The sequence below is a fragment of the Raphanus sativus genome, unplaced genomic scaffold (genome assembly GCF_000801105.2).
Source record: "Raphanus sativus cultivar WK10039 unplaced genomic scaffold, ASM80110v3 Scaffold3478, whole genome shotgun sequence".
NCBI classification, from domain to species: domain Eukaryota; kingdom Viridiplantae; phylum Streptophyta; class Magnoliopsida; order Brassicales; family Brassicaceae; genus Raphanus; species Raphanus sativus.
Window position 1 is genome coordinate 1 of NW_026618784.1, and position 10,855 is coordinate 10,855.

At 37.7% G+C, this 10,855-nt stretch overlaps 2 protein-coding genes across 2 annotated transcripts; one reads left to right on the top strand and one right to left on the bottom strand.

The window, feature by feature from the left end:
* Positions 1–178: 178 nt before the first annotated feature.
* On the top strand, positions 179–1,252 carry LOC130506630 (uncharacterized; the record flags this gene model as incomplete). Its single annotated transcript, XM_057001316.1, has 3 exons — positions 179–371; positions 445–1,055; positions 1,106–1,252. Coding segments are annotated over 3 exons (951 nt in total), but the record flags the coding sequence as incomplete, so codon positions are not given.
* Positions 1,253–6,408: 5,156 nt separating this feature from the next.
* On the bottom strand, positions 6,409–10,637 carry LOC130506629 (uncharacterized). Its single transcript, XM_057001315.1, has 13 exons — positions 10,275–10,637; positions 9,730–10,194; positions 8,995–9,508; positions 8,778–8,912; positions 8,554–8,699; positions 8,360–8,431; positions 8,191–8,250; positions 7,990–8,070; positions 7,765–7,863; positions 7,330–7,691; positions 7,179–7,263; positions 6,650–7,115; positions 6,409–6,563 (listed from the first exon to the last, which is right to left on the bottom strand). The coding sequence occupies exons 1-13, from the start codon at positions 10,635–10,637 to the stop codon at positions 6,409–6,411; spliced, it is 3,003 nt and encodes a 1,000-aa protein (XP_056857295.1).
* Between the last annotated feature and the right edge of the window lie 218 nt (positions 10,638–10,855).

A 10,855-nucleotide genomic window follows, 5' to 3' on the forward strand; every position in this document is an offset into this window, starting at 1 on the left:
GGTCCTGGTTTTTAACGCAGCTGAAAATTTTTGCTTCGGATGAAGATCACCTGGTCTTCGTATCAGACAGACATGGAAGCATTTACAATGCAATTGAGAAGGTACGATTTTAAGCATTGTGCAGACTATACTATTTGATATTATAGTCTAGTTAACATGTTATACGATTGCAAAACAGGTGTACCCAAGAGCTAAGCATGCCTCTTGCACTGTCCATCTGTGGAGAAACATAAAGGCCAGATTCAAATCCAAGCGCCTGGCATCCTTGATGGGAGCAGCAGCAAGAGCTTACACGATTGAAGAGTTCAATAAGAAATTCCTGGACATTCAACGCGTAAGCCCACGATGTGCTGGCTATCTAGTCGAAATAGGTATAGACTTTTCTAATTCTATACTATTGTACATACGTTATAGTTTAGTATATCTAAATTCTGCTACAAACAGGGTTCGAACATTGGACGAGGGCACATTTCGCAGGAGAGAGATTCAATATTATGGATTCAAATATCGCAGAATCGTGGAATGCGGTTTTGACGGAAGCAAGGGAATTCCCCCTTATCTCCATGTGCGAGTACATTCGCACAAAAATGATGTGTTGGTTTGCAATACGACGTGGAAAAGCGTTGGAACATAAGGGGACCCTAACTCCAAGTGTCCGCCGAATGGTGGAAGCAAACTACAACGCATCGACGGGGTTTGCGGTCACAGGAATCAGTGAAATGGAATTCCAAATTCAGTCAACAACAGGCGAGTTTCATATGGTCAATTTACATGCTGGAACCTGTACCTGCACGTCTTTTCAGCAGCTTCGTATTCCATGCAAACATGCTGTTGCAGCAGCAGGGAGAGCAGGGATGGCAACTGAAGCAATGGTTGCAGCCGCCTATTTCGCTGACACATGGCACAGCGCATATGAAGCAAAAATTTACCCAATTCCTTCTGTGGGTCGGACCCAAATAGGAGAGACATACGCTGAATCTCTACTCCCCCCCGCCGTTAAGCGTCCTCCAGGAAGACCCAGGAAGCAGCGTATCCTTTCAGTCGGCGAAGATAAGGTGTGAAAATAACTTCTGAAAACTATAGACTTTACTATATTACTTTATAGTATAGTCCGACCTCTAAGTATAGTCTGACCTCTAAGTATTTCGGTTTTGGCCTCTACAGCGATCCAGCCACCTGCTACCAAGAAAATGCAGTAGGTGCAGGGGAGAAGGCCATAACAAGGCCTCCTGCCGTCATCCAATATGAGTAACCTAGTGACAATTCGGGGCATAACATGTGAGCTGTCTAAGGTTTTGGGAGAAGGTTAAATAAAGTTTCCACCCATTTAGTAGATGGTGTGATGATGCGGCGTCAACATTTGGTGTTTTCATCATTTGAAAATACTGATGTATACTTCTGCAATTGAAGTATACAGAAATATTTTCAAGTTTTCCTTTTGTTGACTTAGTGATCCTGTGTTTGTAAAATATCTAAGCCTTCTGAACCCCTTTTGTTTTTGTGTAATATAAATGAACTGCCCCGGTTGAATGTATTAAATATGCAACTTTTGTTTTAAACAACCTTAACTCAACTAAACATATATTAACATAAACAAATCAAGAGTGTCTGCGGCATACTATTATATCTGTTAGTATAGATCTAAACCGTTCCAAATAAGCAACAGGTTGAGCAATACTAAGTCGAATTAGTTGACATAGTGTGAAACATTTTAACAATATACAGAGAAAAAAAATTGGCGACAGTATTGGAGAACCAAACAATGTAATTGATCAAGTAGTGAGAGAGCTGATAAGTCGCGAAGGTATTGGAGAACAAAACACACAAATCATACGTCTTTTAGTTTGGGAGACACAATTACGTCTATACTAAAGGAAATGAAATTATAGTATAGAATTGGTGATTCCAACCATACATATAAACACTACACCCAAATACTAATCCCTAAATCCAAACTATATACCCTAAAAAGAAACCATATTTCTATACCCAAACCCTAATCATAAACCCTAAACCCAAATATAAAATCCTCAACCCAAACACAAATCATATGTGTTCTTGTTTGAGAATCCTAAATATCACTATACTATAGGAACCGATATTATAGTATATATTAGATGATTCCAAACATACATATAAACACTAAACCAAATACTAATCCCTAAACCCAAACTATATACCCTAAACCCAAACCATATTGCTAAACCCAAACCCTAATCCATAACCCAAACCAAACATAAAATCATAAACCCAAACACAAATCATATGTCTTATTGTTTGAGAAACAAAAATGTCACTATACTATAGGAACCTGATAATATAGTATAGTATAGATGATTCCAAACATACATGTAAGCACTAAACACAAATACTAATCCCTAAACTCAAACTATATACCCTAAACCCAAATCATATACCCAAAACCCAAACCATATTTTTAAACCCAAACCTTAATCGTTAACCCAACTCAAATATAAAATACTGAACCCAAACACGAATCATATGTCTTCTTGTTTGAAAAACACAAATACCATTATAATACAGCAACAAATAGTATAGTATAGAATAGATGATAAACCCAAAAACAAATCTCTAAACCCTAACTATTTACCCTAAACCCAAACCATATACCCTAAACCCAAACCATATTTATAAACCCAAACCTTAATCCCTAAACCCAAACAATAAGGATCTACCCAACTCAAATATAAAATCTTCAACCCAAACACAAATCATATGCCTTCTTATTTGAAAAACCCAATTACCACTATACTATAGCAACAAATAATACAAAGTGGAATAGATTATTCCAAACATACATATAAACTAAACCCAAAAACTAATCCCTAAACCCAAACTATATACCCTAAACCCAAACAATTTTTATAAACCCAAACCTTAATCCTTAACCCAACTCAAATATAAATTCCTTAACCCAAACACAAATCATATGTCTTCTTGTTTGAAAAACACAAATACCACTATACTACAAAAACTGATAGTAGAGTATGGAGAAGATGATTCCAAACATACATATAAACACTAACCCCAAACTATATACACTAAACCCAAACCATAAACCCTAAACCCAAACCATATTTCTAACCCAAACCCTATCCTTAACCCAACCCAAATATAAAATCCTCAACCCAAACACAAATCTTATGTCTTCTTGTTTGAGAAACACAAATATTAGTACACTACACTAAAGCGCAATTATAGTATAGTATAGATGATTCCAAACATACATATAAATACAAATCATATGTCTTATTGTTTGAGAGACACCAATATTACTATACTATAGGTAATGATATTATTGTATATAGTTGATGATTTCAAACATACATATAAACACTAAACCCAAATACTAATCTCTAAACCCAAACCATATACCCTAAACAGAAACCATATTTCTATACCCAAATCCTAATCCTAAACCCTTAACCCAAATATAAAATCTTCAACCCAAACACAAATCATATGTCTTCTTGTTTGAGAAACACAAATATCACTATACTATAGGAACCGGTACTATAGTATAGATTAGATGATTCCAAACATAGGTATAATCACTAAACCCAAATACTAATCCCTAAACCCAAACGATATACCCTAAACCCAAACCATATTGCTAAACCCAAACCCTAATCCCTAACCCAACCCTAATATAAAATCATCAACCCAAACACAAATCATATGTCTTCTTGTTTGAGAAACACAAAAGTCACTATACTATAGGAACCTGAAAATATTGTTTAGAATAGATGATTCCAAACATACATATAAACACTAAACCCAAATACTAAACCCTAAACCCAAACCATATACCCTAAACCCATACCATATTTATAAACCCAAACCTTAATCCTTAACCCAACTCAAATATAAAATCCTGAACCCAAACACAAATCACATGTCTTCTTGTTTGAAAAAAACAAATACCATAATACTATAGCAACAAATAGTACAGTATGGAATAGATGATAAACCCAAATACTAATCACTAAACCAAAACTATATACCATAAATCCAAACCATATACCCAAAACCCAAACCTTAATGTTTAACCCAACTCAAATATAAAATCCTCAACCCAAACACAAATCATATGCCTTCTTGTTTGAAAAACAAAAATACCACTATACTATAGGAACAAATAGTAGAGTATGCAATAGATGATTCCAAACATACATCTAAACTAAACCCAAATACTAATCCCTAAACCCAAATTATATACCCTTAACCCAAGCCATAAACCCTAAACCCAAACCATATTTATAAACCTAAACCTTAATCCTTAACCCAACTCAAATATAAAATCCTTAACCCAAACACAAATCATATGTCTTCTTATTTGAAAAAAACAAATACCACTATACTACAAGAACATGTATTATAGTATGGAGGAGATGATTCCAAACTATATACCGTACACCAAAACCATAAACACTAAACCCAAACCATAATTCTAAACCGAAACCCTAGCCCTAACCCAACCCAAATATAAAATCCTCAACCCAAACACAAATCTTATGTCTTCTTGTTTGAGAAACACAAATATTAGTACACTATACTAAACCGCAATTATAGTATAGTATAGATGATTCCAAACATACATATAAACACAAATCATATATCTTCTTGTTTGAGAGTCACCAATAATACGATACTATAAGAAATGAATTAAAGTATAGAATTGATGATCCCAAACATACATATAAACACTAAACCCAAATACTAATCCCTAAACCCAAACCATATACCCTAAACAGAAACCATATTGATATACCCAAACCCTAATCCTAAACCCTAAACCCAAATATAATATCCTCAACCCAAACACAAATCATATGTCTTCTTGTTTGAGAAACACAAATATCACTGTACTATAGGAACCGATGGTATATTATAGATTAGATGATTTGAAACATACATATAATCACTAAACCCAAATACTAATCCCTAAACCCAAAACAATATACCCTAAACCGAAACCATATTGCTAAACCCAAACCCTAATCCCTAACCCAACCCAAATATAAAATCATCAACCCAAACACAAATCATATGTCTTCTTTTTGAGAAACACAAATGTCACTATACTATAGGAACCAGAAAATATAGTTTAAAATAGATGATTCCAAACATACATATAAACACTAAACCCAAATACTAATCCCTAAACCCAAACTATATACCCTAAATCCAATCCATATACCCTAAACCCAAATCATATTTATAAACCCAAACCTTAATCCTTAACCCAACTCAAATATAAAATCCTTAACCCAAACACAAATCATATGTCTTCTTGTTTGAAAAATACAAATACCACTAGACTATAGCAACATATATTATAGTATAGAATAGATGATAAACCCAAAAACTAATACCTAAACCCAAACTATATACCCTAAAGCCAAACCATGTACCCTAAACCCAAACCATATTTGTAAACCCAAACCTTAATCCTTAACCCAACTCAAATATAAAATCCTCAACCCAAACACAAATCATATGTCTTCTTGTTTGAAAAACACAAATAGAAACATACTATACCATATGGTAGTATAGTATGGTGTAGATGATTCCAAACGTACATATAAACACTAACCCCAAACTATATACCCTAAACCCAAACCATAAACCCTAAACCCAAACCATATTTCTAAACCAAAACCCTATCAATAACACAACCCAAATATAAAATCCTCAACCCAACCACAAATCTTATGTCTTCTTGTTTGAGAAACACAAATATCAGTACACTATCCGATACCGCCTTTATAGTATAGTATATATCATTCCAAACATACAAATAAACAGTTAACCAAATACTAATCCTAAACCCAAACTATATACCCTAAACCCAAATCATATTTCTTAACCCAAACACTATCCTAAACCCAACCCAAATATAAAATCCTCAACCCAACCACAAATCTTATGTCTTCTTGTTTGAGAAACACAAATATCAGTATACTATACTAAGCCGAAATAATAGTATAGCATAGATGATTCCAAACATACATATAAACACTCAACTTAAATACTAATCCTAAACCCAAACTATGTTATACATGTTATGGTATAGAAAATTCAAAACACACACAAAGTTTGTATATATGAAATTCGCTAAACAATGTAACTTATCAAATAGTAAGTATGAATAATCATGAGGGCTTTCAGTAGATATAAACTAAAAATTTTTCTGAAAGTAAAGCAGGCAAACAGAATAATATTTCCAAACAAGTCAAATGAGATAAGTTAGATTTTAAAGATTCAAACCCGAAACATTTTTGAAACAGAAGTGTGGCCGAGAAGAGTAAGAAAGTTTGTTCTGAGAATTGCATAAGAAAAACAACATTCTGATGCCAGAAAAATACAACAACACAGAAATTCCTATCACGGAATGACGTTGGGGTAAAATGCTTCCAATGCAGCAACTGCGTAAGACTTCGCCGCCACCGAGAGTACATCAACATTCAAACTGGCAGCCTGATGCATGGAACCTGTTGCATGTAGTTCGAGAAGTAGAAGACTAGCAACACATGATAAACCTGAAATTCATTAAAACAACGAGTATGACATTACATATGTGTAACATATAGACTATTCCAAATATTAACATAGTATGGAAAATTACCTGTGGGTTCTGCCAACATCGGGGGTTCTACGCGCATAACAGAAAGCGGTGCAACAATTCCCCCTTCCATCTTAGGGGCACAGCCATATAGCGGTAACAGATAGGGGAAGAGCTGGATAAGGGGTTGGAGATTTTCTTCCATTCTCTCAACTGGGACAACCACACTATTGCAGTCTAAAATGGTGACCGACCACTGTTCTATATCGATAACGACCCCAACCCAATGGCGGCCGTCCAACTGAAAAGGACAGTATAGAACGTTAACACTACTTTCCCACCGCATTGCAGGCATGCCGTCTTTGCCGAAACAACTCGAGAAGCTGAACTTTGCAATATTGTTCACAAGACTGAACTGACCATACTCAAGACGAAGCGAAATCAGGAAAGAGGCTGGCAGAAAATCATAGGTGGTTACTCCCGCATCACGAACCCTTTTCCGAATAAAACTAACTACCATGTCAGCTGCCTGCAGTTTAGAATACACATTAGGGTAGTATAGTCAGTGAAAAAATAAAATATCTCGTGTTACCTGAACTGTCTGCGGACTCAAAGATTGAAAGAAATCTCGAAAGACCGTATTGGGAACAACAAGACCGTTCCCCAATGTGTAATCCCTGTTTCGAACATTTTTATTATAATCAAAAATAAAAAGCAACTTAATTGTCGGGCTTTTGATATACCTTTGCAAAATAATGTGGGTTGTAAACGCTGCTAGTCGGAATCCATTTAGTCCGGGAACAGGGGAAAAGCCACCAATAAGAGGTCCAATAGGGCCTGCGGTAGTTAGAAACGGAGGTGGGTTGTTATCTGCAACTGGAACATTCCCCGTTTCAACAATGTTTTCCTCCTTCGTTTTACGCCCTTTCCCACGGGGGGCGACATTTTTCTTCTTTTTTTGGTTCCCCTTTACTTTCTTTGCCGCGTCCTCTTCCGGAGTATATCTGACTGTAGCAATTCTTGGGCGTTTACTAACACGCTTCTCATGGTTGGTTACCTCTGGTTGCTGAGGTTGTTCACCCACTACGTCTGCACCAATGTTCCTCTGTACATATACTTTTGTTTACATAACAGCTTACGATATATCTTCAATGTAAGTTTTGTTAAGCATAACACACCTGATCAAGTTGCGAGGATGAGGATCCCAAACAACCGGCCATTGGCGTCTGAGGTGTTTCTCCTGTCGCATCCACACAAGCCGACTCACGATGTTGTTCCTGCTACCAAGGCGGCGTTATAGGTAATTTTTGAACATACGGTTACGAAACTATACTAGATTGGTATGTAGAATAGACATCACTGAACAGAAACTTTCACAGGAAATGATGCATGATGTCACTTACATTAAGAGAAGCAATATCGACCTCCGTGGGATTAGCTTCCTGGTCACATACGTCCGTAACAGGTTCAATAGGGGTAACATCCTGATAAATATATCTATGAATAAGTTGCTGAGCCAAAATGAATACGATACTATTCTGTTTGACAACATAGCATAGTATATTTACATTTTTGAAAAGTGGTATGGCACCAAAAAAACTTACTTGCTGCACCGCTTGTGTTGGAATGTCTGGGGATGGGGCCACTTTAGTAGGGGTAACCTCCTTATAAATAAGTATATGAATCAGTTGCAATGCCATATATATTTCTATTTTTCTACATAGAATAGTATATGAACATATTAAATATGTGTGTGGTACAAAATAAACTTACTTCTGGCAACGGATCTGTTGAAATGTCTGCGGAGGGGGCAACTTCCGTTTCCGCACTTCTAACTGGGGAGACCTACAAATAATAGGAGGCGTGGATATTTATGTGAGTCCCTCATATGAACAACAAACCAGTCAGGTGAGCACCGTTTTTTCCATACTATTGGTTTTATAGTATGACATCGGATAGTTAGTTACCTCTTCACGTGAAATGCCCTCTGGTTCAACGTCCCCTTCAACTCTTAAGGAATCCAAAACCATGTTCACTGCATCATCCGGATGCAGACAATCGGAAAGTACATCAGTTGCCTTCTCCTTACCCGACGTGCCGTCGCCACCGTTACCTGCGGTCACATCTATTACAGTATAAGCCGGTAATCCTCATATACATTAAGTAGAACGACAGTTTCCAGGTTTCATACCTTGTTGGGCAGCTTCTGTTTCTGTGGGTGTTCCATCATCATTGACAATGCCTTGGTTTCCACATCCTGCAGTCGCATCCTCCCGCAATTCGTCACTGACATTAGGCGGGTTACTCGTTTCACCATCGCCGTCCCCTACAACATTATATAAGTTGTTAACCATTGCAACATATGTATCCAACAATGCAAAAACCAAATCATCCTTGCGGCCACTTACTGCTTCTAGGTGATGCTCTACGAGTTTCCTGATACATTGTTGTTCTTCCCGCTGATTGTGGAATCAGAAGCTTACGAAATTCACCTAGCTCACGGTTGACAAGTTTCATTTCCCCGCCGATGGTTTCCTTAAACATCGATATTTCTCGCAGCACGTGACTTTTGATATTAACCGCGTAACCCTCAAACATTGGCATCGCTTGTGCCACAACCGCATCCGCTGCAGCACGTGCTATACGATCGACATCACGACCTTCTCTCTGGGGGTTGTTTAAGTTTTGGGTTGTATCGTTCCGGTCATCCGCAACTCCATCCTCGCCCTCGATGCCTGATCGGCCACCAACTCCTCTACCCTGACGCGCATCTGTAGCCTTTACACCACCCCGCCATGTATTAAGCTCGAAAGGGAAGTCCTCCCGAATCAATGCAAGAAGGTTCCCCACTTCGAAATCGTCGACTTCATCAGGAAATGGGGGAATGTCAGAACCTTCGCATAGGAGTGACCTCACATTAGCCTGGTCATAACACACAACACAATATATCAAAATCATACTATACTACATGCAGTTATAGTATAAAGCACGTAGGCAAAAACGTTTGCAATCAAAACCTATAGGCAACATACTAAACTACTTCCAGCTATATCATAGTGTAGTAGCAGAGGTAAGAATTCAAATCCAATCAATCAGAAGCAAACTATAATACGAGGCAAGAAATATGTAAATAAGGAACATACCATGCCAATAGTCTCCATAGTTTGGACCGTAACAACATTTATCCTGACACTCCGCGCACACACACCATCAATTATGTCCTCGACTGGTAGGGAGTCGTCCAACAATTCTTCAGCTGCCCTTGAATCAACTATAATCTGGGGACAACAACATATGGTAACAAGGACAATAGCATGTGCAAATCCTTGAATTGCCAATGTGTCTTGCGCATATTGTGAAGCCGATCTTGGCTTCGCACTTGAGACCGTTAAAACAAACGACTCCCGGCCCCATGGATAGTCGAGGAACTTCTGTAAATCCGCAAGCATCTCCACAACTTCAGGTCTTATCTGCGTACACCCACTGGTTGGACACAAAATCCCTTCCACTAGCAACAGAAGTGACAAACGTAGTTTCGTTTCTTCATCTTTCCATTTGTCTTTCTGTGCCAACCGCTGGACAATCCACTCCGGAGTAATCTTATCCTCCTTCCCAAACAAAGACATCCACACCCCTCCCTCGGGAACGACTTGCTTGCCCTTTGATTTTCCTTTTTTTTCCCTCTTACTGCAGCCTGACTACCATCACCAGTTGATGGAGGGATCCCGCAGTTAAGACCCGTTACTAAAGCAAAGTCTCCAATACCATACCTTATTGGTTTCCCCGCAAAACGCCACCATAGTTCGTACTTCTTCCGGGTAACCAACTGGCGCGCCAACAACTGGTGTGCAAACATAACTGAAAATGTATGGGACCCCATCTGCATTATTTGGCGGAATTGGGATTCTGCTAACATCTCCTGCTGCGCAACGGTTAGTGATTCTTTGATAACCTCAATCCACCTCAAATTGAAGTAATTATTAATCCGTTTACGCCCAGTTGGCTCGTACCCTGTCTGATACAACTGCTCTGGCAACCCTAGCTCTTCCATCCTGCACATTAATAGAGAATGCAGTATTCATTATTCGAAAGCTCAACAAAACAACAAACCATTATTATACTATACTACGAGTAATTATAGTTTAACAGACATGACAGCGGTTTTTAGAGCAAATAAAACAGAAGTATACTAAACTACTTGCATCAATAGTATACTAAATTATAGTTTAACAGATAGGAAAATGTATTTTAAGCTAATAAAATAGAAGT

What these genes read in the sequence shown, in the direction of transcription:
- LOC130506629 (XM_057001315.1), bottom strand. Translation starts at nt 10,637, where the DNA reads ATGGAAGAGCTAGGGTTGCCAGAGCAGTTGTATCAGACAGGGTACGAG. An exon ending in CTATGGAGACTATTGGCATG is followed by an intron (nt 9,509 to 9,729) that starts GTATGTTCCTTA and finishes TGTTATGACCAG; the next exon opens with GCTAATGTGAGGTCACTCCT. An exon ending in CATCCTCGCAACTTGATCAG is followed by an intron (nt 7,692 to 7,764) that starts GTGTGTTATGCT and finishes GTATATGTACAG; the next exon opens with AGGAACATTGGTGCAGACGT.